Source organism: Pleurodeles waltl, chromosome 1_1, assembly GCF_031143425.1.
Source record: "Pleurodeles waltl isolate 20211129_DDA chromosome 1_1, aPleWal1.hap1.20221129, whole genome shotgun sequence".
NCBI lineage: Eukaryota > Metazoa > Chordata > Amphibia > Caudata > Salamandridae > Pleurodeles > Pleurodeles waltl.
This window is the reverse complement of record NC_090436.1, coordinates 193765580-193792281: the sequence shown is the minus strand read 5'-3', so window position 1 is coordinate 193792281 and position 26702 is coordinate 193765580. Positions and strand designations below refer to the sequence as shown.

General features: G+C 46.1%; 1 protein-coding gene across 2 annotated transcripts in view; it reads left to right on the top strand.

The window, feature by feature from the left end:
- Positions 1-9268: 9268 nt before the first annotated feature.
- The window catches only part of NPR3 (natriuretic peptide receptor 3), a 179643-nt gene continuing 162209 nt past the window's right edge, over positions 9269-26702 (top strand). The window contains exon 1 of one of the 2 annotated variants that reach the window (XM_069220501.1): positions 9269-10285. In XM_069220501.1, coding sequence (XP_069076602.1) covers positions 9577-10285 — 709 coding nt within the window. In that variant the 5' untranslated portion in view covers positions 9269-9576. The remainder of the gene's footprint in view (positions 10286-26702) is intronic. The other variant, XM_069220510.1, reaches the window with a different exon arrangement.

Below are 26702 nucleotides of genomic sequence, written 5' to 3'. Positions count from 1 at the left end.
ACGGCATTCGTTCTTCCAGAACAAGTGGTCCACCTGCAAATCATTGCAGACGTTCTACCAGAAGTGTTAAGCCACCCAAGAAATTCAATGACTATGCACTGATGTGACTGTACTGATAATTAGTGTGCACAGGTGTTTTAAGAATAATTTTGTCATGTATATAGACCAACTGTATTAAGACATGTAAGGAATTTAATGTAATTTAGTTTATTGTTATTTTGTAAGAATTGTTGTAAGGGAAGAGATGTGTTGGGATGTGCACGTGGAGCGCTCTGTCGCGCGACTAAGCTAGGGAACGGGAGAGAATGGAACTAGGAACGTTGTGGGAGATTTGAGTGTTGTGGCAGTTGGGTTGTAGCGGCCGGTATGGGAGGACGGAATTTGGGGCTGTCAACTCTGGATCTCAAGAATAAAGATTTCTGAACTAACCTTGTCTACGGAGTCCACCATACTTTTCAGGTAACTTAGTAGAACGTGAACTATTCAGCAATTCTTATGCTGAGCTCTACTCAGGGCCACTGTAATTTCTTTGGTGGCTGCAGCATTTTCTGTATAACAACTATGGATTTGCCACATAATCCTTCATCTGCTGAATAATCTGCAGATTTTATCCAACAAAATGTTTGTAGCTCAAACTGATCAAAAGTTACTAAAAACATGGAGGAATGTGATACCCTACGGTGGGAGGTCCTTCACACAGGTTGACTGGTCATCTTTCAGTTGCTTATTGGTGTATTTGGTTATTAAACCAGTACTAATAAGGTGAAACCTTTGCACAGTGTTACCATGTGAAAAAGGTACAGAATAGTAAAGTAATACTAAAATACATGAGTTTCGGTATTCCTTCTATTAACGGCAGCTACTAATTTCTTTATGATCAAGTCTCTGATTATAAAGAAAAGATGTCAAAACTTGACTATTTTATGGTTATTACAGTCGAGTTCTGATGTCACAATGCCTGTTGCCAGAGTCAGCAGCTGAGGTGAATGGCATGTCAGGTCACTGAGAAGACTGAAGCAGCTGTTTAAACCAACAACTGGAATACTGCTTTTCTTTCATTGACTCTATTTTATTAGCTTACAAAGACAAGCAGAGAGAATATGTTTATTTTTCACATGCCTTAGATAGAGAAAAGCTAGAATCGTTCTGCATGTTTCTACATCTTCCAGGCTCCTTTAGTTTTTTTAACTGTCTTGTATTGAACTGCTTCTAATATCTGTTTGCAACAAATATCCAACAGATTTTTGATGTGATGTGTTTATTTTTGCAATAGAACTTTTATTTTCATTCTACAGGTTTGCAAACATGCTCACTCTTTCATAAGAAAGAGCTATGCACCAAGGTTTTAAGTGCTTTGTGGGAAAGGTGATGGTGTGACCATGTATTACATGGGATAATCTAACCCTGGCGTACATGATAAGGATATTGTAAGTCACATTGGAGTTCCATAACCTTATGATATAGGTGGGTGAGCCACATAAAGCTGAACCAGGCTTGAGCATGAAGCTGATCTCTGGCTATACTCGAGGTCCTGTTGGATCCTAGCCCTCAGAAGGAGCTGAGATTTCATGTGACTTCTGCCTACCTGTACCTACCTCTACCCGGGATGTGGCATTACTATCAGACTGTGTGCTAGACTTTTCATCCTTGGCGTGGTCTCCCTTGACTTTTTGCCTCTGTTTCCCAGGTTGTTGATGTGTGCTGTACTCTGTTTTTGCTGTTTTTGTTACTCTGGGCACCTTACCACTGTTTACGAGTGCTAAAGTGCAAGTGCTCCTTGTAGGAAGTTGGCTCTGCATATACTATCTCAAAGTGAGAGATAGTGTGCACAGAGTCCAAGGGTTCCCCTTAGAGGTAAGATAGTGGCAAAATTAGATAATTCTAATGCTCTATTTTGTGATAGTGTGATCGAGCAGCAGGCTTATCAGAGGGTAGTGTTAAGCATTTGTTGTACACACACAGGCAATACATGAGGAACACACACTCAAAGACGTAACTCCAGGCCAATAGTTTTTATATAGAAAAATATATTTTCTTAATTTATTTTTAGAACCACAAGTTCAAGATTTGAAGTAAATACATAAAATGCAAGGTACTCCACACAGGTAAGTTAGGAACTTTGAATTAGAGCAATAACATATACAGTTTTTGTTAAAATGGCAATAAGCTATTTTAAAAGTAGACACTGTGCAAAAATCAACAGTTCCTGGGAGAGGTAAGTATTGGTTAGATTGTGAGGTAGTAAGACACTTACAAGTCTCAGTTCCTGGGCATAGGCACCCCACCGTTGGGGGTTCAAGGCAACCCCAAAGTTACCACACCAGCAGCTCAGGGCCGGTCAGGTGCAGAGGTCAAAGAGGTGCCCAAAACACATACGCGCCTATGGAGAACAGGGGTGCTCCGGTTCCAGTCTGCCAGCAGGTAAGTACCCGCGTCCTCGGGGGGCAGACCAGGGGGTTTTTGTAGAGCACTGGTGGGGGGACACAAGTAGGTACACAAAACACACCCTCAGCGGCACAGGGGCGGCCGGGTGCAGTGTGCAAAGCAGGCGTCGGGTTTTGAATTGGATTCAATGGAGGGACAGGGGGTCACTCTAGCGGTGCAGGCAGGGCACAGGGGGGGATTCTCGGGCCAGCCACCAAATGGGCTAGGCAGAGGGTCACCTGGGGGTCACTCCTGCACTGAGGTTCGGTTCCTTCTGGTCCTGGGGGCTGTGGGTGCAGTGGTTGGTCCAGGCGTCGGATCCCTTGTTACAGGCAGTCGCGGTCAAGGGGAGCCTCTGGATTCTCTCTGCATGCGTCACTGTGGGGGACCAGGGGGGTCGTCTCGGGCTACACACGGTCGCAGTCGCCTGGGAGTCCTCCCTGTGGTGTTGGTTCTCTGGATCTCGAGCATCAGAGGGTGAAGTCTCACGATTCCAGCAGGAAGAGTGAAGTCTTTAGAAGTTGCAAGAAAGTTGCAAAGTTGTTGCTTGTTGTTCAGCAGAGCCGCTGCTCACAGGAGTTTCTTGGTCCCTGTTGGATGCGTCGCTGTTGCAGTTTTTCGAGTTAGGAGACAGGCCAGTAGGGCTGGGGCCAAAGCAGTTGTTGTCTTCCGTCGTCTCTGTAGGGCTTTCAGGTCAGCAGTCCTTCTTCTTGTTTAGGTTGCAAGAATCTCCTTTCCTGGGTTCTGGGGTACCCCTAAATACTACATTTAGGGGGGTGTTTAGGTCTGGGGGGCAGTAGCCAATGGCTACTGTCCTGGAGGTTGGCTACACCCTCTTTGTGCCTCCTTTCTGAAGGGAGGGGGGCACATCCCTATTCCTATTGGGGGAATCCTCCAAAACCAAGATGGAGGATTTCTAAAGGCAGGGGTCACCTCAGCTCAGGGCACCTTAGGGGCCGTCCTGACTGGTGGGTGACTCCTCCTTGTTTTTCTCATTATCTCCTCTGGACTTGCCGCCAAAAGTGGGGTCTGTGTCCAGAGGCGCGGGCATCTCCACTAGCTGGGATGCCCTGGGGTGCTGTAACAAAAGACATGAGCCTTTGAGGCTCACCGCCAGGTGTTACAGTTCCTTCAGGGGGAGGTGAGAAGCACCTCAACCCAGTGCAGGCTTTTGTTTCTGTCCTCAGAGAGCACAAAAGCTCTCACCCCGGGGGGGGGCAGAAACTTGTCTCAGTGGCAGGCTGGCACTGGCCAGTCAGTCCTGCACTGAAGGACTGGGTAGATTACAGGGGGCATCTTCTAAGATGCCCTCTGTGTGCATTTTGTAATAAATACAACACTTGCATCATTGTGGGTTTATTATTCTGAGAAGTTGGATACCAAACTTCCCAGTATTCAGTGTAGCCATTATGGAGCTGTGGAGTTCGTTCTGACAAACTCTCAGACCATATTCTTAATATGGCCACACTGTACTTACAATGTCTACGACTTAGACACTGTAGGGGCATATTGCTCATGCAGCTATGCCCTCACCTGTGGGATAGTGCACCCTGCCTTAGGGCTGTAAGGCCTGCTAGAGGGGTGACTTACCTATGCCACAGGCAGTATTTTGTGGGCATGGCATCCTGAGGGGGAGGCCATGTCGGCTTTGCCTTTTTCTCCCCACCAACACACACAATCTGTAATGGCAGTGTGCATGTGTTAGGTGAGGGGGTCCCTTAGGGTGGCACAACACATGCTGCAGCCCTTAGGAACCTTCCCTGGTCACAGGGCCCTTGGTACCACTGGTACCTTTTACAAGGGACTTATCTGTGTGCCAGGGGTGGAACAATGGTACATTTTTAAGTGAAAGAACATTGGTGCTGGGGGCCTGGGTAGCAGGGTCCCAGCACACTTCTCAGTCAAGTCAGCATCACTATCAGGCAAAACGTGGGGGGGTAACTACAACAGGGAGCCATTTTCCAAACACCCTGACTAGAGTGAGGGTCCTTGCTTGGACAGGGGGTAATCTGACTGCCAACCAAAGACCCCATTTCTAATACTGTGGAACTGGTGGAAGCAGGTTTGAGCCTTGGCTCAACAGAACATCCTGTGATTCTGGGCACATAGCAATTTCCACGTGCCTATAATTAATGCATGTGACCTTGCGTAATGTAACTGGTGCTCATGTGAAGCGCTCAGCCTTCAGGTTGAGTGCACGCTATATTTAAAAACTACAAAAAATGAAAGAGATAAAAACAAAGCCTTAATATAAGGAAAAACAAATAGAAACCTGTTTCCTGGCTGATTTGCACAATGTGAAACAAGAAAACGGATAAATCGTGGCTTCCCTGCTTAAATTGTGTGATGCTAAGCAAATACTTTTTCTCACCAAAAACTATTTTTTTCTTCATTATCACGTATGACAGCACTTTCTAATATCTGAGTGCAGACTATTAGTAGTACAAAACTATTGTTTTTAATAAGTACTTCTTAGTGCTATGCTCTAGCATGCCCTATTAATAATAAATCATCTCCATGTTAAAGAAATACACTTTTTTTAATTTTGATGAGGTTTTACCATATTTTACATGATGTTTATCGTATGAATTGCATATCAAATATTATTAACTTGCTGGCTTGCTACTTCTACCTAGTAAAGGAACTCGGTCTTGTTCCTCTTTAAGGAACTCTTCTGAGACTTGCAATATCCTCATAATGTACGCTATGGCGTACTTCATCCCTTGTCACAAAATATGATGCATTATGCGACATAATTTGCCTTTTCTTGTCGCATAATTTAGTCAACCCTGTGGCTTAATTTGGTCCTCCCTACTGCATAATTCCAGTGGCACTGGCTCTAGTCTTTCTCTTCACAGTCTTCTATGTGATCGACCTCCTGAGGTTGTGGTAATGTTTGGGGTTTTCAAACAGGACTTTCTTCAGAGCTGTGACAGATTTACGCCCACGATACAGGGGAAGAAGCTCCGTGTTCGTTTGTTAAATGTAAATGTGTAGCCTGAGCTCCCGCTTCCCATGTTTGACTGTCTATTCGTAACGTAAGCGCTGTAACAATCAAGATATTAATTGGAGCCACTAGGTGGCGGCGACGTACTGCGCTAATCAAGAATTCCTAGTACTTGCAAGCAGAATTTGTGAGGACAGTGTGGATAGAACTTAGTCGAAGATGTGGAATAAAGATAGTTAATGGTCCCATAATAAGACTGCATTTTGCAAAAATGTAACAGCTGTCCCTCACCCCCACCATATATCAAAATTTCGAAACTTTGTCAGGCCATGAAATGTTCCAAATGGGGAAAAATCTGGAAACACTCGAGCAGTAGTCATTCTTGAAGTGTGCCACAAACATTACTCAGATGCAAGCGTGCTGCGAGGCAGGATTTCTTGCAATTGTGCTGCTGGAATGAAATGTTCCACGGAAGCCGGTCTGCACACGGGAGGCGTAGGGGCGTGCTCCCACCCCCTGAGCCACATGGGAATCTAGCTGACAAGGGCGTGCGGCCCATGACCAGGGGTAGGACCTGGCTGGCAGTTTAAGAGTGAGCGAAGCTCTGGGAATTACTGCCCACTGGACATGGCCCCTTATCCGCCCCACCCCTTGCGTCTAGAAGTGAAATTCATTGTAAAACAAGACCTGCAGTCAGCCCTGTCCTCCCGCTGTGCCAAGCGCCCAGGTCACCCCACCTACACATTCTGCTGCCCCCGGATTCCTGGGGAAGGGTAGATGCATGTCACCACCGGCCCGCGGGGGCGTCCAGTCAGCCCTCTGCGGGGGTCTCACCTCTGCGCTGCTCCATCGCTGCTTTATGAGGCGGCAGAGTGACCAGCCTTTCCAAAGAATGTTCCACCTCGGATGGTTTGCTCAGCAGCGCAGAATGCTGCGAGCTCACTCACACATGCCGGTATCAGCGGGGACCCCCGGCCACCCCAGAGAGTCAAGTCACTGATTAAAAATCATTCAGGAGCAGCCCCAGGGACAGGCGGTTTTCATTCCACCGGTTCCAGTGTTGTCTGGAAAGGTCACCATTCCCTCTCTGGAATAACAGGGCCTTGATTTTTCCACTTAATTTATTTTGTTTTTAAAAGTGCGGATAATGATCCCCTGTGACTCCAAAGTGCACTTAGCTCTTGACATAAGCCGGATACAAAGCCAGATCTGAGGGATGAAAACCAGAGGGGGCACCAGGGGGCGCCACTCTAACTTCTTCTCTTCAAACATCATACAAGCTGTCTGGGCTGTGAGCAGCATGCAGATTGACATTGGGAGTCCACAGGGGAAGTTTGTTTATATCAGATGGGCATTGTCAGGTCAGTGCGGGTGCGGCCACTATCCTTCGCTTGCCCTCACACGCCCCCTGGCGGAGGAGCTTCAGTGCGGCTCGCATCAACCATTTCGCTTTTGTACCCCTGTCTTGAATGCAGGTAGCAGCTAGGTTTCATAACACGCACAGCCCGCAATATCACGTGAGGATCTTTTGCTGCATATAGCCAGGGTCCACGTAATTTTAATAAAAAACAAAAACGTTCCTCTTCCACCAAGATCCACGTAATTTCATGGTGGATTTAGTTATGGTATGCATTATTGCAAACGTTGTTGTTACTGTCATAAGATGGAATATGGAGAAATGAGTGATGCTTGCAAAGCTGCCAAAATTAGAATCAGTCAGGTTGTGGGAGAGTAATTGCGGGAGTCAGTCGTGCAGTTAGTCGGCCACGGAATACCTGAGGTTATGAGTGAGGAAGTGAGTTAGTCAGTGTTTCAACCAGTGATCGGTTAATGATAGAGTGAGTGAATGGGCTGGTAGGCTGGGTAAGTGAGTGAGTGAATAGGGCGCAAATGAGTAAGTGCATTAGTTAGTGGGCAGGGGGATGAACCAGAAGAAAGTGGGACAGCGGGTGACCGAGGAAGTGTCTATTTGGGCAGATTGGTGCGTAAAAGAGGGATCCGGTAAGTGCGTTAAGAGGAGAGCCAGTGAGTGAAGGAGGAAGCGAATGAATGAAGGCTCAAACACGCGAGTGATAAAGTGAGTAAGCGCGTGTGCAAGTAGGTGAGTGAGGGGATAGGTGAGGGAATTAGCGCACCAGAGGGCAAGTCAGTGAGTGAAAGAGTGAGCAGGTTCGTGAGTGAGCGAATGTGCGGGTGAGTGCGTTACCAAGAGGACGAGCACGTGGACAGACGACTGGGTGGGTGAGTGCGTGACGAGTGAGTCAGTATTTTGGGAAGTGAGTGAAAAGTTAATGGGCGAGTGAATACAAATACACGACAGGGATTGCGTGAACAAAGATGTCTGAGTAAAGGTCAGGGAACTGGGTGAGTGGGTAGGTGCATGGATGAGTGTATGAATAACATATAATTAACAAAGGGAATTGAACCGACTCGTGGCCAAAGTGCTTCGGGCCAGGTCACGCTCAGGCACCTCCATCCTTATTTACAAAGAGGACACGAGAGTGACTGTCAGGCGCTATGGGGACTGAAGCACCCCTGGAATAGACTGGACACTGAGATTTCCAAGCTGTTACCAAGAGCCGTTAAAAAAAGTGAAATAAGGCGCAGCCTCTTGTGACAGTAAAAGTGGGTGTGGTCACTCGTGTGCAGTGGAGTACCGTACGGAGTATTTTCTATTCCGTCTTCACGTACAAAGTGCGTAAACGCAGAAGTATATTTACGCGCAACGGCAAAGATGCGCTGCACTAAGGGACCCACAAGGGGGCAAGTCCTTCCCAAACAACGTGCCAGCCCCTCGTCTACAGTAGATCACAAGACAGCCACTCCCCCCGCCAAAGTAGCATGGGGAGGACACCAGGCTCCACGGGTCCACGCTCGAGCCCCCAGCAAGTGTTTACGTTCATTATCGTTTTGCGTTTTTTCTAATCTGCGCGCTGCTTTGGAGGCTTGGAAGAGCAGCGCCTCGGCAAACCATGTATGAAAAAATCATATGTCCCAGTCGCTTAGTTGTACAGCCTACAGCAATGCATCCTAGACGAATGAACCAGGGAGAGAATGTGCCGTCCACCTAGATGCGAGAAAGAAAGGTGGCTTAGTGAGCTGAATGCTTACCACTTAGGAATTGCCTGTTGTGTCGGTTACGAATTGGAATGCCGACTGGATAGACCAAACTGTCCATCCTTTCTATCAGTAAATTCTAACTTAAGTTGGATAAATGCAACATGTGCCATTTACAGCGATTAGAAACGGCATAAATGCGCTTCTAGCGCCAAATAAACAGAGTTCTTATTACTATTAAAGAGCAGCGCGATTCGAATGCAGGTGGGTCCAAGCATCCCTGTTCTCTCCAACGATTACACGATGAAAAGCTCGAATGCACAGCCTCTCAAAATCCAAAGAACTGTGAGTGACAGTGACTGGCGCTGCTTCCTTTAACAAGCAAGTCATAGCCAGAGTAAAGTGAAAATATGCAATAAACTAAGCGCTTTAATGCCTCGTCAGGCGAGGTAAGCGCTATATAAACGTAATTACAATACAACCTACTTCGGCACGAGCAGCAGTGCTATTTCTGATTACCCATACACGTGAGTTGTGGTGTGTGCGCTTTGCCTTCCTGACATTCTTGCGCTTCAAAAGGTTTTGAGTGATCGCTGTTAAACCTGAGCCTCGGCAGGTAAAGGCATCTGCAGGCTGCGCGCGAGCCCCTGCGCTACGAGCGCTGCCCCCAGTCAAATGAGGTGACATTTCAGTATCAGCGCCCTCCCTCCTGCCCTTTCTCCCCACGCCCCCTGCAAACAATGCAGCGTCGGGTAGCCCCGGGAGTGTGCAGCTTTAAGAAAGAGGCGGGTGGCTGAGGAATGACGCAGGAATGTTAATGAGTAACTCCTGAAGGGGGGGAAAAAAGCGAGCCTCTTCCTCTGAGCACCATGTGTGGTAACGAGCTTGGCTGCCACACTATTTAAACAGAGCCTATGGCAAGAACCAGGGAGACTGCACAAGATCAAACAGGAGATGCTCCACCAATGGCAGCGCTGAGCGGTGCACTCCAAGACCCCTTGTGACTATAGGAGAAAAGGAGTACTATTTCAAGCGCATGCAGCCGCTCCGCCTTTTCTCTGCAGCTTGAAGTTCTAACATTTTAAACAACTTTTGCATTCACAGAATCCGGAGAAAGGGGAGAACAAGTGCAGTCCGTTCCTAGGAAAATGGCCCATCTCTTACTGTTACTTCCAAGAATGCCATCCCTTTTCTTGCTCTTCAGCCTCTCCCTGAGTCTTGTGTCAAGGTCAGGCAGCAGTAGCCCCGTGGACGATGACAAGGTGAACATGCTGGTGCTGCTGCCCAAGGACAACATGTACATGTTCTCCCTCGCACGGGTCAGGCCGGCCATCGAGTACGCGCTGCGCACCCTGCGCGAGAACGGGACGCGCCTGCCGGGCGTGCGCTTCAGCGTGGACTACGGGGACTCCGAGTGCGGAAACAAGGCGCTCTTCAGCCTGGTGGACTTGGCCCTGGACCGCCAGCGGCCCGACCTCATCTTGGGCCCCGTCTGCGAGTACGCGGCTGCGCCCGTTGCGCGCCTGGCCGCGCACTGGAACGTGCCCATGATCTCGGCCGGGGCCCTGGCCACCGGCTTCACCCTGAAGACCGGCGAGTACTCGCACCTGACGCGTGTCTCGCCCGCCTACTCCAAGATGGGCGAGATGTTCCTGGCCATGTTCCGCTACCACAAGTGGAACCGCGCCATGCTGGTTTACAGCGACGACAAGGTGGAGCGCAACTGCTACTTCACCGTCGAGGGGGTGCACGTGGCCTTCCAGGAGGAGGGCTTCCACATGGCCTTCCACAGCTTCGACGACACCAAGCATGTCGACGCCGACGACGTGGTGCACGCCATCCAGGGGAGCGAGAGAGGTGAGTGCCACTGTTTGTGCCAGGACCACCACCTGAGGCTGGCGGGAGTGTGCGCGGGAGCAGCTGAGCGAGAGCCGCGAGCGCAGAGTGCCTTCTCCGGGCAGTGTCTGTGTTACATGTGAGAGGCTGTGGCAAATCCCAGCGCGATAGCTCAGTAGGTTTATGGAATAGCTAACGAGTTGTCTGTGACTTGTTGGTCACAGTTAGCTGTTCTGATGTCAACGCAGTAGAATTATGCTCATTCTGAAGACAAATGCAAGTAACTTGGGGGCCGTGCGCTTGAATGGTGCTTATACAATGCAGTCAGTACGATGACGCCCGGAAAACTGTATCTCCTGGAGGTGAAAGGTATAAATTACAGTTACCGTTGCCTACTGATTGTCTGCACCTGTGAAATCCATTTGAGCTTGAACTGCAGGTCACAGGTCAAGATAAATCACCAGAAGGCAGCTCGGTTGGTTTGGCAGAGACTGGTGCATTGATGTGTGTGTATGATGCAGGTCATATGTTCAAAAAGTACTGAGCTCAGAGGGTAGGGTGCAGGCAGGGTCAGATAGCCATATAGAGAAACCTGGCAGTGCCCGAAGGTCTGGTCTGACATGTCAGTGTAAGGACTGATTTGTTGGATGTTGGTGGGCCTGTTTTATGGTCTGAGGGGCCGATTATTTTTCTGGTATTACCACAAACATTGCCTGCAGCAAGCTCAAACGAATGCAGTCACACTTGCCTTGCAAAATACATATACAGATTGTTTTTACACATTATCGTATTTGCATATGTGGCCCAATGTTTTAGCCCTGTGCATTGCTAATGGGAGGCACTTTTAGTTTGGTGCCTGGTCCTCTTTTCTGTCCCAGTCCGACCCTGGATGCAGGTCCAAATGTCTGTGTCATCCAGGAAGTTGTAGGTTTTATTTCCATGCGTAGCCTGTGCATCTATTAAAGACACCCAAGTATGACCTGCAAGTATTAGTTTCAAATTATAGTAAGGCATACCAATGGGCTCTGCTCCTGCTGCAATCTGCATGTTCAGATAGCACAGTTGACAAAATCCCTTCCTCTGAAATCTGAAGATCTAAATTACCATAAGTGAAATTAGTGGGTCCAGGTCCATGCACCTGCTAAAGACAACTCTGTGCGACATGCAAATTAGATAAAATAGCTCAGTAGGCTCGGAACCTGCTGCATATCTAATTGTGTCAACTAAAGGCTGCAGGTTCAATAGATCAAACTGAGATAGCCAGGCCGGTTCGTAAGGGCATCAGATATCTACCTGACAATGAAGGCCACTGATTCCATTGTTAGCAGTGAGTGAGTTAGCAGTGAGTGAGCTTGAGCTGCCTGTAACATTTAGGCCACAGTTGTACATCCCAGTTAGTGATTGCATTAGTTGTGGTGTCTATTGCAGAGATGTGTTTATGAACTGCAGGTCCCAGAGTAATAAACAGTTCAAAACTCAGGGCCTTCTTTCAGCAGCTGAAAATCATCTAATGAACAGCCCAGGCGCTTTTATCTATTTAGTACTGAGATAGTTCTGTGTATTGTAATTGTGATTGTATTTATGTAGCACTTACTACCCCTGACGAGGGGGACGAGTAGCACGTTACTCCGGAGCCCAAAAAGGATCAGTGGTGGACTAGTATAGGGAAATATGAGTTAACTTGAGAGGCAGACATGGGAGTCTGTTAGTTGAATAGAATCGGATAATGGAGGGATAGAAGAGGGAAGAGTCTAGAAAGGGTTATTTGGGAGATCCTAGTAGTAAGATGAGGTTTGGGATGAGTAAAAGGAGAGATGGAGGAGGGAAGAATCTCTAGAAATAGATTAGGGAGAGCATAGTAGTAAAATGAGGATTGGGATGAGTCAAATGAAGAATACATGGGGGCAGAATTTAGAAAGGGTTGTCAAGGAGATCTTAGCAGTAACATGAGGTTTGGGGTGATCCAAGGAGTTATAGAGGAGGAAAGAGTTATTTTGGAAATCATAGTAGTAGAATGAGGTTTAGGGTGAGTCAGAGAGTGGAGGTAGAGGATATATTGAGAGCGGTATAGGGTGAGATTTAGAGTTGTTGGTTGTGGAGAATCAAAGTTTTTTTTTTTATTGGACAACTGTACTGAGATCTGGGTGTCACCTGGAGGTCCTGAGTTATAGCAGTATGGTGTTGTGGTGGGTTTATGCACCTGCTGAAGACAATACTCTGGAGACTTACATTTGTATCCTGTCATGGTTGACTCATGACTTATCCTTCCAAGATCAGAAAGATTGACATTTTGTTGGGTAAAAAGAGCAGCAATTAGTAAATTCCAACAGAGGCAGCTCTGTGCTAGTAATGCAACTTTTCCAGTTTGTAGCACGCGCTGAGAGACTTGTTACCGTAAAAGGCTAATTGCACACCTCATTTGGTGGCCAAGTGTATGGCTTTCTCCGTTGCACTATAAAACGTGTCCATTAAAAGTAGAAGCTGGGCACAAAACATATAACAATAGCTTTTTTTTTAACGTTTAAAGGACTTGCTGTTTACACACTTCCTTCTCAGATAGATGACTTAAAGCACTGTAGAAAATACTGGTTATGCTATTTGAATGTTAAATCATGGTGATTTTGGTTGCTTGAAGGATGAAAGAAGGAGTCGGCCCAGCTTGCATTCAGACCTCGTTATTCAAAGAGCCTCGCAAGATGCAACCCTTTGATCAACTGGACTGTTTTAATGTCTACCCCTGCCTAGTACTGTGGGTCTGTATAGGTTTATATGGACTATAACTAAAGAACTGACAACACAGTGCCATGAAGCTGCCACGCGCCCACCTTGGCCTGCTGGAGGACAGTGACCTAAGTCTCAGTAGTCTAGCATACAATAATGCCTGCCTGTTAGGTCTCTGTGTGTATGTGTGTCGGGGTGGTTGGGGTTATTCAAGCCTTTTTCTTTTGGGTTCCCCTAAACCTATAAAGATGATGCACATTTTAAAACTAGAGTGCTGATGTCCCCTTTGATGTCAGAACGAGGGCCTCCTATACTCTGTCATTCCACTGACATTGCGGCTGTACACGGGCACACAGTTTGAACAGAGAAGAGCTGGGATCTCAAAGTGTCTTGTATTGGGCGCCAGCGGCATATTCAGTGCCGGACTGTGTCTATGCATTATGCATTTGTGTTAGTCCTACATTTAAGACGGAATGAGAGAGCCAAGCGCACAAAAATGCAAATATGAGAAAAAGAATGGACGAACCACGCACGCACGAGACGGGCCAACTTGAGATGTCTGAATGTGGAACAGGAATTTCAAGCACTTACAAACTTCAGATGTCTGGGTGTGGAGAGGGAATTTCAAACACTTTCTGAAAGATACTATAACGTGTGAAGTGTCTCCGCCTTTATTTAAGAAATAGTTTAGCGTGCCAGCTATTCAAGTGGTATATTTAAAGCGGTGTATTGGCATCAAGCAAGGGGTAGCCGAAGCGAGGGTCTCCCATTTAAGCTTGAGAAATACATGTTATGCAGGAACGCGTTTCTAATCTGAGACCCGGCCGTTCAACTCAATAAACGTCCAGTTTTCTGTTTTTTAATGAAAAGTCAGTGGAAATATGTGTTTACGAGAGGGGACGGGGACAAACAACAACCAACTTCTTGTGCTGAGCAAAATCAGCAAATGTCTTCTTAGCCATATAGTCTGAAGGGAAAGAGCGGCGCAAGCCCACGTGGACAGAACACTCTCTGTTCCATGGCTCGCGGCTGGGCGGCCGGGCCCAAGCTGCCCCAGCCGGGCTGCGGCAGGAACCTATAAAACCAGGGTGAGTCAATGCGCAGCCGACACTCTCTGACGGCGTCCCGGCGCTCTTGACACATTCTTTGTGCGCCAGTGGAGCCAAAAAATGCGTCTTCTGTTCCAAGCTGAATCTAATTATTTTGCGCTACAGACCCCTGATTACAGCTCGTTGGATGTGTACTCCGCGCGCGCAGAGGCATCCCCAGGGAGCACGAGGAGGGTGGAGACCGGGTGTCCCCCGAAGCACACATCAACAGATACCATTCCGATGAATGTACTGCGCTAGAGCGCACGGGCGAGGGCGCGCTTGCAAGGGGTGCTCTGGCATTTTCCATAAGTGTCTTCCGTGCTTGTGGGGCTGCAGGTGGGGGCAAGGAAACCCTTGAGCTGAAAACAACATGGATCTCCTCTGAAAACCGAGGCAGAGCGCACACTATAGTATGGGGCCACGAGAAAGCTGGGAGCGGGGATGAACTTTGGGGTGTCCAGGGGGTATTTCGTGCCACACAGACAGTGGACTTGGTGGGACATTAGGCAACAATGAATTGCCCAAATAAGCCATCATCAGAGAACCCCCCTCTATGGAAATGCTTCAGCGGGACACGCAGGGTGGCAAGTACGCAGGGGGGAAATAATTTTGGTGGCCAGGTCATCCAGATACGTATCCCAACTTTTGGACTCTATGAACTACGGGACAGGCGCTGTGTGTTCTCAACTACAGCTTTCAATAAATGTAGCACTCGTACTGTGCTGATGTAGTAGAGAATGAGCTATGAGCGCGCAGAACGAACTTGTCCTTGCGCTTGGACTGGAGGAACACTATGTTCCCCATAGGCTCCTCCAGGGCCGCCCTGAATACACCCAGCAATGCGCATCACCTGGGGGCGTGAGGATGCTTGGGGTGGTAGGAGCGGGATCCCGTACCTGAGGGGTGGGACTTGGGAGAACCGAGTGTTCAGCTGACCTGCCGTCAATTTGGGGCGCATAGAAGGCATCGCTGGCTGTCAATGTTCACTGAATGTTGGTGTGAAGAGAAGGGGACCCCCTTTCTCTATTCTGTAAAGAGATGTTACTAGAAGAGAACCCGTACTTAGGGGTGGAGGGTGTCCCCCCACGACCAGCTGACAGCCACTCACCGATAGCATGAGGTGTGGGGGCCCTTGACGAGGGTCCCGAATAAGGAAGCGTGACCGCTCTCTTTTGGGGAGGGAGAATGGTGCCCTGTAAGGTGATTTGGGCAACTAGCTGTGGACAGGGCCATGTGTTCCATAATGCACGACCCAGTATTAACCAACCCGTCGAATATCCGGGGACAGAGTTCGCAGCATTAGGTGTGGGGCGACACAGCGAATATTCCCCGAGAGTGGGTAAGTGGGCGGGGGTCTCGTGTTTGGGTGAGTGGTCCGGAAGGCGGATGGAGGCGGCAGTTGTTCTATATCTAGCACCCTGAACTGAAAGGGTCTTTTTGAATACACTGGAGCAGCGCACATTGCATAGAGGCGTGGAGGGAGTGAGGGTCGCTGTACGAAAGCAGATGTGTTGGAGAGATGGTGAGCGGAACGTCTTGCACCAGAAGGCACCCTCGGCAGAGCGCACTGCATCGAGTGTGAGGGTAGTTCGGGCGGTTCGCAGGACCACTGAAGATGCCCATCTTTTTAGGCGGTGTGGGGGGCTTGGTAAGAGTGTCTGTATTTGGGTGGCTGGTTAAACAGAGAACCGTGTCTTCCCAAGCACCCCCTCCCCGCTTCATTGAAGACACCGAGTAGCGCGCACTGCGTGGGGTGTCATGGCGCACGGGAGGGTTCCCCGAACGTGGGTCGGTGATTCCTGTCTTGTGCCCGGGGTGTGTCCAGGGAGGAGAACCTGTATTTGAGTGGCTGGCTAGGGTCAGTGCCGGGGTTCTCTAAAACACACCTTCGACGGAAGCGCCCCACTGAGGAGAAGGGAGCAGCGAGCACTTCACTGAGGTGTAAGGGGATGAGTGGGAATGTTTCAGTCGGGAGGGAGACCCCTTCCTCTCAGAAGACCAGACACCGGCTCTCCTGGCGTCAGTGCAATGGGAGCTACTGTAGGCGCCCAGAAACCGGAGTTCACACTGAACCTATTAAACATTTACACCGAACTGCATTCGGATATACACAGTTAAACTTTGCAGCGGTGCCTTGAGTGGAAACATAGAAGTTCAGGTACTGAGTACCGGACAGTACCTGCCCACTTAAAACACTGCCTTGTAGCGTTCTTTCTATATACCTCTTCAAGAGATCCAAGAGGCATGCTGTTGTCCAGTCAGAGCATGTCCTACTCTCGACCTGTCCGAAGAGGGTTATTTTATTGATTAAGGATAGTGGCCCGATGGTTTTTAGGAGAGTGAGACAAGCGAGTCAGGTACGCACGTTTACCTTTTGAAAAGAGAGCATGGTTGCAACCAGCGGCACAACTAGACATACCTTGGGGCGGGGGAATTGGGAACGGTGGGGGGAGTGTTGAAATAACATTGAAATAATGCTTCAAACAAGGGGTCGTGGCTAACGCTACAAGGGGGCGGAACTAACACTTCAAGCGGGGGTGTTGGGCCTCACTTCAAGGAATCGGGCAGAGCTACCTCAGAGGTAATGTGAGAAAAAAGAGTAATAACATGGCCATTGTAGCATTGTAAGCATAGTGGACAAACCCCAATAGATAAGAACAAATGTGTTTTTTTGTGGATATGACACCTTATGGGCTACTGTCAGTAATCTTTGAAAAGAGAAGTTACTGCATTGAAAACTAAAAAACGTAACTTCTACCAATTTCAGTATGAAGCATATTAGAATCATGTTTCGCAAAGTTATTTCAAGATAACATTTTTTGCCAATTTGCTCACATTTCTTTTGGTAGCAGAACAAAGTGCTTGTGCAAGGTTTATCATTGCAGGTCCAGGATGAGACTCCTACCTGAGTGCTGATTGAAGGGATGTTTTCAGTCTTCCCAATAGGGCATGCAGCATTTGCATGTTTGAAGCTGCGCAAATGCGCACATGTCCCCAAATATTGAGCTCAGTGGCTTAACACACCTGACGTTGTGGGACGTGACTAGCAGATCGCAGGTTTGATTTTTAACACACATATCCTTCCTACTGATATTGAGGGAGTGCCAATTAGTTGTCTATATTACTGCTTGTTAATTACTCTCAATGTATCTGTCCTATACTAAATAAAAACAAAGGTCGTTAACACCTCACATTGAGCAGTTCTCACATACGAGATATGATTTTAGACAGTCCATAAGCTATATGTCTCCACCTTAACAAGCACCATAAAGGTAAAGGTTTTCTGGTTGTTTCGAATAGGAAGGAATATCTTCCTCTCCAGCAATAACATGGTGTTCCTGACTATGCTGGAAATGGCTCAGACTGGCTAGTTAGAGTTATGGATACACCATTTCACAGACAGCTGGGAAAACTCACTTCAGACATTTGGGATCTAGCGTATGAGGAAGAGATATCAAATCACGTTTTCCAATATTCTTACAGACTCTTTGAGAATAAGTACACCAGGACCATATTTTCATTCAGAGAGGCCTGCCATGCTTCAAGTAGTCTTTTCCGCTTTATAAAAGCAAGTATTAGTTAATATATTCAGAGAGGACTAAGGGACCAGAGAATTCTGCATAATCTTTCTTTTTCTCAAGTCAGTAGGGGTATTCCAGATGCTCATTGGCCTTCGAAGAGTCAGCCTATGGGTACAGAAGATTCCCTTGAAAGTAAAGGCCGTGCGGAATAATTTCATTGGTTCCGGAGGGAGCATTCATATTATTGATCAATGTCCTGGATGCTTCACTTCATATTCAATAGCTGTATGTCACCAACAGTACAGGGTCTTCTCCTTTGGACTTTGCTCTATTTCAAGAGTATTTACCAAGATGGTGGATTCATTGTTGCTCTTCTCCATCTTCAGGTTTAGAATAGGGGTCTTTACCGAGACGAATAGCGTGTAATTACTCCTTCTCTGGAAGAAACTTTAAAAGGAAAAGAAGCTCTTTGATCTTGTATAATGCTGCAAGAATTTCTCTTGAGCTACCACCATGCCGAACAAAGCCAACTGGGAACAGAACTTTAATTGGAACCCATTTCTATACAGACCTAGATATGTTTTATCTGCTTGAATTCAGAGCAGAAAGATTAAGGACCACATTAGCATCTTTACTGTCTCTCAGTCCTGCTCAAGCCAGACTGTCCTTGAAAGTTCAGGTACATACAGCCTCATGCATATTTACAGTTCTTTGCATACGTCTGCATCTTCATCCTCATCTATTTTATATTATACATCATTGGAGTGTGAAGTCTCAGAAGTACGGCTTGTTGATTTCTGCATCAAGTTCACTACATTTTCAGCTACACTGGTGGCTGATCCTAGAATCTTTACTGAGAGGTGTTCCACTTCATGCGGTTTTCTTGATGGTGCTAAGAAGGTAAGTCAGTCCCTTAGGGTGGGGTGCCACTTATGGGGCACTTTTGGCTTAAAGATACTGTGAATTGATAGGCCAAAGGCACTCTTCAAGAGGGGAGATCTGTCTGCAGCGTATCAATCTTTGTCACTTCCAACATCAAATGAAGGGACAACATATTCTAGTACAAACAAACAATACAGTGACTTTGCTTATGTGAATTAAGGAAGGGAAGACCTCCATCAATTTCTCTGTCTAGTAGCCCTATAGTTAGTAGGCCTGGGTGGAGTTCACAGAGTTCCACTCTGTGGAATTCCATGGAGTTGATTAAAAACTCTGTGGAATTCCTCAGAGGTGGAGTTCGGTGACCCGCTTAGTGCCTCCAAGATCGGGCGCATTCAGGAGGGGATTGTAAGCAGTGAAAGCTGCCATTTCAGGCCCCTTGCGCACCGACCTGTACCGTATGGACTGGTTACGGGACAGGCCGGGCACAAGAGGCCTGAAACTGCAGCTTTCTTTTGCTGCCTACGCTTTCAGGCCAGGGCCGTAGGCAGCAAAATCTGCCATTGCAGTCCTTGTTTGTGCACCAGTGTGCACAAACAAGGAAAAAGAAAAGAGAGACGAGGACTTACCTCGGTCCTCCAGGGGGTCCTCTTCTCCTCTTTTCCTCTGCAGCGGCCTGGTGCTCTGCCTCCCTCTGCCCCCTGCTCTTGGGCCCAGCCCGGGTGGCAGAGGGAGGCCTGGTGGATTGGAGTTGGTGCTGGCAACAGCTCTATGCTGCCACATCAACGTCGGTCGGACCGAGAGTGCGTACTGCAGCCCAGTTGTGAGCTGCACAGCGCAAGTGTAGACTGTCAGTGCTTGTACTGTGTAGCCCATAACTGGGCTGCAGTGTTCACCAGGTAAGCTCTGCTTTGCTGGGAGGGCTAGCTGAGTTTTTGGACGAACTCCTTGCTCCAAGCAGAGCGTGGAGCGCCTAAAACTCCGTTAGCTCCACCAGTGGAGCAGAGGTTCCCACCCACCCCTAATCGTTAGAGGTTTGGATATTTCCATTCTTCCAAAATCTGTCCTTTTGTCCATCTATTTTCAGGAAATTATGCAGAAGGCTCAGTAGCCATTTTGTAGACCTGTTTGCCTCCACCGAAAATTCCCAACTGCCCAGGTTCTGTTACTGTTATCCCACTCCAGTGCCTTGGAAGGTGGATGATTCTAGACTTCCCTTGGCCTTGTTATCTACTCCATGCCTTCCCTCCTTTACCACTGATCCCTCAGATGTGTCTTTGGAATCAAGATAAAACAGTGAATGTAGACCAATAGTTCCATTCTTGATATCCAGGTCCTGGTTTCCCTTTTATTGTCCATGCCCATCTAAATGTCCCTCCACTTTGGAATTCTATTCTGGGCAGGGAAAATGTTTCTATCGGTGCACTACCCACGGTCTCTCCATTATTCAATGTAAACTCACTTCTGTCTTACTGTTTTTCTTGAAAGGTTTTCAGGAAAGTTTTCTATTGTTAGTGCACTACTCACTGTCTCTCCCCTACTCAATGTAAACTTTCCTCTGTTTACTGTTTCACTTGGGTTAATTTTCAGGAAAATGTTATTGTCCCTTCTTTAAGAGGACAATGGCAGCAATTAAGGCATTTCATGATGTGTTAGTCAGTTTGGGACAAGAGGACACTGGTTTCCCCTTGTCAGGAAAGGTTTTTTCTTCGCTCGCCCGGTGTCTAGGTTTTTTTGCCTCCTCCATGGGACTTGCTTCTGGTTTTACAATCACTTTGGGTCTCTCCTTTTGAACATTTATCTTCTGTTGATCCTAAGTTTCTGACTATGAAGTTTATTTTTCTGATTGCAATCGCTTCGGCTCAATGGATTGTTGGACTGTTTTTTTACTGTGCAGACTTCCCTTCTTGAAAATCCTTGAGTATTCTATTGTGAAACATTGCAACCACAGCACTCTCTTTGTTCAAAACATTTAAAAAGTAGTAACATAAGTCTTTCAGACCAATCTGTCTTGTGTTGCCAGGTCTTTTATCATGAAACTTTGAATCAGTTCATGTTTCCGTATAGTTCTTGATTACAGTTGTTTAGTATTTGACAGCCAATACGTGTTTCGTCACAAAGTGACTTTATTAAGGCAATGAGTGTCCCGAAGGTCCAAGGGAAACTTGTAATAGAGTCTAAAATAGCACTCCACTGATTAGCGAATGCGGAGAGGAGGTAGTGTACTCCAAAAGAGGTTGCCAGTAGAGTGGTCGGTACGAAGGATATTATGGGAGATATGTCCTTGGAGTAGTGTATTCAGAAAAATATTATTTTTATTTTTATACACAGGCCATGATAAGCCCAGTGATTGTGTCTCCTATCACCTGGCGTTTTGGCCCTGTGCTGTCAGGAAGTTTAATCATGTGTTCGCTGTCGAATACTAAACATGTTTTGAACAAAGAAAGTGCTGTGGTTGCAATGTTTTGAATTTATTATGTGAAGAAAAGGGGGGAAAATTATAGGGATAGGCGCTAACAGAATATCACCAAAACATTTCTTTAACAATCAATAGTAAATACGGTGCTCCCGAACGGAGGGTCCTCTCAGCACCTCCAGTGTTTCTCCAATAGGAAAAACCAAGCTGATTCAAAAGGCCAGGGCACTCGTATGAAATAAGATAAGAGTCTGTGCAGGTAGGTTCTTGGTCTTCGGAGAATCAATATATAATCCAAACAGAGTTAAAGTTCAGTGTCTTTATTCTTGTGCGAGGTTTTCATACATGTTCATCACATCAGAAAGATTCCATATGTGGTCATCACAACAACATCCAACAGCCAACACGTGTTTCGTCTCCGAGAAATTAATCTCATTGACTTCCTCAGGGCAAAGCATAAGTAAGGTGTTAACATGAATAAATGGCTTATCCTAATCAAGTAAAACTCTTCAAGATAATGTACGATCAATAGAGAAAGAGTAGTGGGAATCACGTAACGGGGGCAAAACACTATTATCCCCAAGTCTTCGTGAGGGAGTACTCATAAGTCAGCACGTATGGATCCAAAATCTTTTACGGTGCCATCTATAAACAAAACAGTTCTTTTGGGTAAATTCTTGTGTTGGGGGCGCTGTGTCTTGCTCCCCAATAATTAAGCTGGCATGTATGTAGAGAAAAAGGACGTGTAAGCCCTCCGTCTCATCTAGAAGTATAAGGTATAGAAGAGATACAGAGTAAGGTCTCAGGAGTGTGTGTGAAACTCCTCGGCATGACGGCAAAACACAAGAATTTACCCAAAAGAACTGTTTTGTTTATAGATCGCACTGTAAAAGATTTTGGATCCATATGTGCTGACTTATGAGTACTCCCTCACGAAGACTCGGGGATAATAGTGTTTTGCCCCCGTCACGTGATTCCCACTACTCTTTCTCTATTGATCGTACATTATCTTGAAGAGTTTTACTTGATTAGGATAAGCCATTTATTCTTGAATTTATTAGGTGTTAATTAATACATACTTCTACCTGTAGGTATCAGGGTAGGTAACCACATAGCACCGTGGGTAGACACTCTTAAGTAAGGTCAGTCTACCTCTATACTGCTGCACTGGGTGCAGTGCCACTTTTCTTAAATATGCCATATTGTTTTATATGTCTTTTTCCCTTCACAGTCTTCTCCGGATGGGAAAACCTTGAGTTCAGTGGATGTAAAGAGGGCAGTATTGATATATTTGTTGGAATGTTCTGACAGTTTTTGTTTGTCTGATCATTGTTTTGTAACTTTTATAGCCACTGAGAATTGGTGAAGGGTTCTTCATTTTCCATTACTTGATGGATTTGTTCATCAATCGCTTTACCCTGCTCCTTGGCTCTTACTCCTCTCCATGGGAGTCTACTCAGGCTGTTTTTTTGGCTTTGGTTTACCTCTGTAATGAGAAGGACGAGGGATGTAGAGGTAATGTTTTGATTACTCATCAGTGCTTTTCATTAAAAAGTACACCATTTCTTAAGTTCAGCTCTTGAGTTGGCCAGGATAAGTCAGGACACATGCTGGGAAACTATCCCCTTTGTAGCACCTAGTATAGTGGGCATGGTCTGATTTTTCAGTGTGCTCCAGATTTCTTCCTATTTGGAGAAAGGCTTATTTCACAATTTATGAGTGTGACAAGAGAAAACAGGATTAGGAGTAATGAAGTTTACTGCTAATCAACCAGGACAACGATTATTCTGCCATAATAAACTGATATCTTCAAATGTTAAAATAATCATCATATAGATCACAAGCCCTATGAAAACTTATGTTGTTTAGATTAACCAGACTCACCATTTCAGTTAGACTTCTGGAAATTATATTTGGGATGTTATGTAGTTTGTCACTTTATGTTTTTCTTATGTCTAACATTATTTAGTCTTCTAGTCAAAGAGGCACTTAATTATTGGGCTACCACATTATTATGAGTGGCAGCTTTTAACCTTTTTATAACAAAGCAATTAGCTGCATCCCCATAACGTGAAAATAGAACACACCAAGCACTGGCGTCCTTGGTCAGATGTGGAAATATAGCTGGGATTGCCAGAATAAAAGAGGAATACCTTTAACTGTGAAATGTTACGATTGTTACCAAAACGTGCACCATTTGTATGGTCTTAGTGCTTTCAACGTCTGTTGTGTGTATATGTAGAAGTTTGTAAATTGCGGACTGCAAAATTGTTTAGGTTTTACATACAAGGGTGGAAGGGCTTCAGCCCTATTTTCTTCATGCTGAACTCAATTTGAGCCCCTGACCTAATTTCAGCCTGTTCTAATCACCAAAGAACCTTTAATTGCCGCTCAACAGATAATTTCTGGGTGACAGGAAATGCTAAAAAGGTCCAGGGTGCTGAAATTCAGGGGACAAGTAGTTTGCAGAAGAACTATGCAATGTACACATGTCCAAAGCACTAATAATGCACATTGCTTTTGCCTCCTATTGCATGGGCAGCACAATGTACAGGGCTACAGTAGAGAAGATGAGCCGGAAGTGCTGGGGTTGTATCCATTTGTGAGGCTGATCTGAAGATGACACTAAGGAGGAGCAGAGGATGGGTGGAGAAGAGGTAGTAGAGGCAGAATCAATTAAAGCCTAACAATGCAGAACGCCACAAGGCCCAAGAGTTCACCCAATCACATCAAAACATAATAAGTAAACAAATGCATGCATGACACAGTGCAGCAAGAACAACGGCACCCTAAATACACATTGCTTGAGCAACAGGAGCATTCCTGCTAAGAGGAATTAATGCAACAACCAAAGTCACTGTGCTCTGTGGCCTGAAAGGAAGAGAGCAGTACAGAGGCATATCTACAAAGACACGGTGCTGCTGCTCTCATCCCAAGTGCTGGCCCACAATCATGTTGCCTAGCACCACACACACATCTTTGCACTATAGTGTTAAGGTGTATGTGTGAGTCTAGTATGGATTTTGCATGAAAAAGATATTCGTCTGGTACAAAACACCATTTTTGGCTAACTTTAAAACTTTCCCCAAAATGAGTACACTGCAGCACAATGCAAAAGTTTGAGAAGTGTGGAGAAATAAAAACGTTTCTTCTACTTTGTTTCTGCCTGAAGGAGGTGTAGTTTGTTGGCAAAAGGTGATGTCTGCTATTGTTAGTCGACGGCTTTGTGTCAAAAACCACTACTTTGCATTACGTTTCGCTGCACACTGAAGAGTAAAGGCCACATCTATTAATATTTCATTCAACTCGGCTTAGCAACCAAATTAAGATATGGTGGTGTTGCTTTCTTCCCAACTAGCGACTAACTATTAGGTTGCCTAGTGCATAGGGCTTGTTAGTAAAAACCATGGGTGGCAGAATGAGAATGCCCAGGTACCTCATTTGAAATGGCTTTTTAAAACACTTTAAAACACAACTCTATTTGTGGTACTTTGTAAATAGCTTTTTAGTTTAAAAAAACGTTTTGTGTTGGAAAGGAAATAGTTTATCAACATTTTGCACCAGTTTGTGCCACTTTTGTTACTTTGCACTACTGCAAAATGTTGATAAGTCTAGCCCCCTGTCTCAGAATACATTTCTTATTTTCACTTTTTGTTTAAATAGCACCTCATATGGTGATTAGCTTCAAATTGCTAAAAGTAAAACCACTATTAACAATTAGCTTCTATTTTTTATACGTCTTTTTTTACTTTGGAATCGAAAATCCCTTTAATATTGTTTAGACTGTTTCTCACTTGATTGCATTCTGATGGAATTTTGATTCTCCCACTCTTGTTGTCCAAAGCGGCAAGGGACCCCAAACTGTGGCTTTGTAGATGTAGGTGGGAAGTGCTAACTGGGGCTTTAATCACTGCTGCTCTTTCCACAGACACTTCAAGTAGCCTTGATGGATACCTCGAAAGGGGCCTGAATAGGCAATGCGAGTAGGGACTGAGGGGTGCACGGTAATTAAAAGAAAAAGCAAATCTACTAATTGTGTTTTGAAAGGCCAACAAAGCACTTTGGGTGAGGCTGACCTTTAGGCCTCGCATCCCTAGCCCAGAGCAGCCCATGACAGCTGGAACAGTCTGTGTCATTCCATGCTTCAGCAGCCCATGCATCATTTCTAAAGTCTGTTTCTGAAAGAAACGGTTTTACTTTCTTTACTAGCAGGGTGTCTTTGTTTTCTGGTCATTGTGTTCCTTGACCATGATGTTTGTGTCGATGGTGAATCCAAGTGACTTGGCATTTGATGAAAGTTGTGGTTTGTGAGGTCAAGGTTCATGTCATTGAGACAGGATTGAATGAGTAGTTGCTTCTTCTTAAATAACAAGAATTCCGTGTTACGTGGGTTGAGCTTCAGGTAGATGCTGGACAGGCAGGTCTGGGTGAAGTTCAAGTTGTGTTTGAGGCATTGGATACCTGGATCAGAGGAGACTTTCATGCAGAGTTGTGTATTGTTGACACACTGGTGAATTTGTATGCCCCAGCCGTCTCCATGAAGAGGTTAAAGATGACAAGGGGCAGGATAGAGACTTAGGGGACTTTGCAGGTAAAAGGGACTTTCTCAGACCTGGAGATGCCTATATGAATGAATTGGTTGCATAGGTACAAGGTGAACCAGTGCAGGACTGGCAGACTAATAGTCAGGATGTAGGCTTTATCACAATACTGACAACACATATGCAAGGGAGGCTATCGGAAATCTCAGAGGCGAGAACTAATAGTACATTTGGTCATTTGGGCTGTGTTTGAAAATGTAGGTCACAGCATTTTTGTGAGTTGCCCACAATAGATAATTTAGTATCCATAGTCTAACTAGAATGATTTTATTCTTTCCTTGCTAAAGTAGTATTTCAGGTAATTTTGGTTTGCACAGCGCTGGTTGTCAAGTCGACTTATGGGTACTGCTGAGCATGTCCTTATAGCCTTTGATTTTCAACATTTGTAGAGCAAAATACACACTCTATTGAAGTCACTGAGTGTAGGCTTCTGCATTTAGGCTGTATGACACCTAATTATTGCTCTGCTTGGAAGGAGGTATGAAGTTGAACCCTAAGGGCTGTGTTTCAAACAGTGCCCTGGGACAGAACAATTATGCACACCTCTTTTGTGCACCCCAGGGCATTTAGTATTCACAAGAAGGCACAGATGCTTGTGTGCCCTCTTCTGCAATATAGATAGTGTGGCTGCACATAGTGCACCACCCCTTTATCTTCAGGGACGTTCTCTATTTAACATGGTGGCCATGCTAATGACTGAAACACTTTGCCTGTGTTCTTGCACCCTATTATGCACCCAGGCACAGAGGCTTAGAAGCCATCAAGAGGTGCACTTACTGTGTACCACAAGAGTGTGGGCCCCCGAGTGCAACCCACTGCAAGAGATAAAAACGGGTTCCATGCACCTCCAACACATCCTTCAGCAAGCAGGTGCAGTCAATCACCCATCTGCAGGGAGATCTCTGTTCCCTCTTTAAAGTGCAGGCAGGTGCCACCTACACAGAGAAAGATCAGTTGATTCAAACAGCTACTTTGTTTATCACTGATACACTGCCTTCGGGACAGCACTTGTCTGTGGCTGCCCTAGGGGCAGCACATTACTTGTAATAGGGCGCACTGTCCCTGTTTGCACCTCTCACACTTTTTTAAAGGTGCACTATGGTGCAAACAGGGCCAAACAGGTATTTTGTGGCACAAACAAGGAATGTATGCCTGTTGTTCCACCAGCTGATGAAAGACGAGGACACCTTCCTTTTTGTGTGGTGGGCA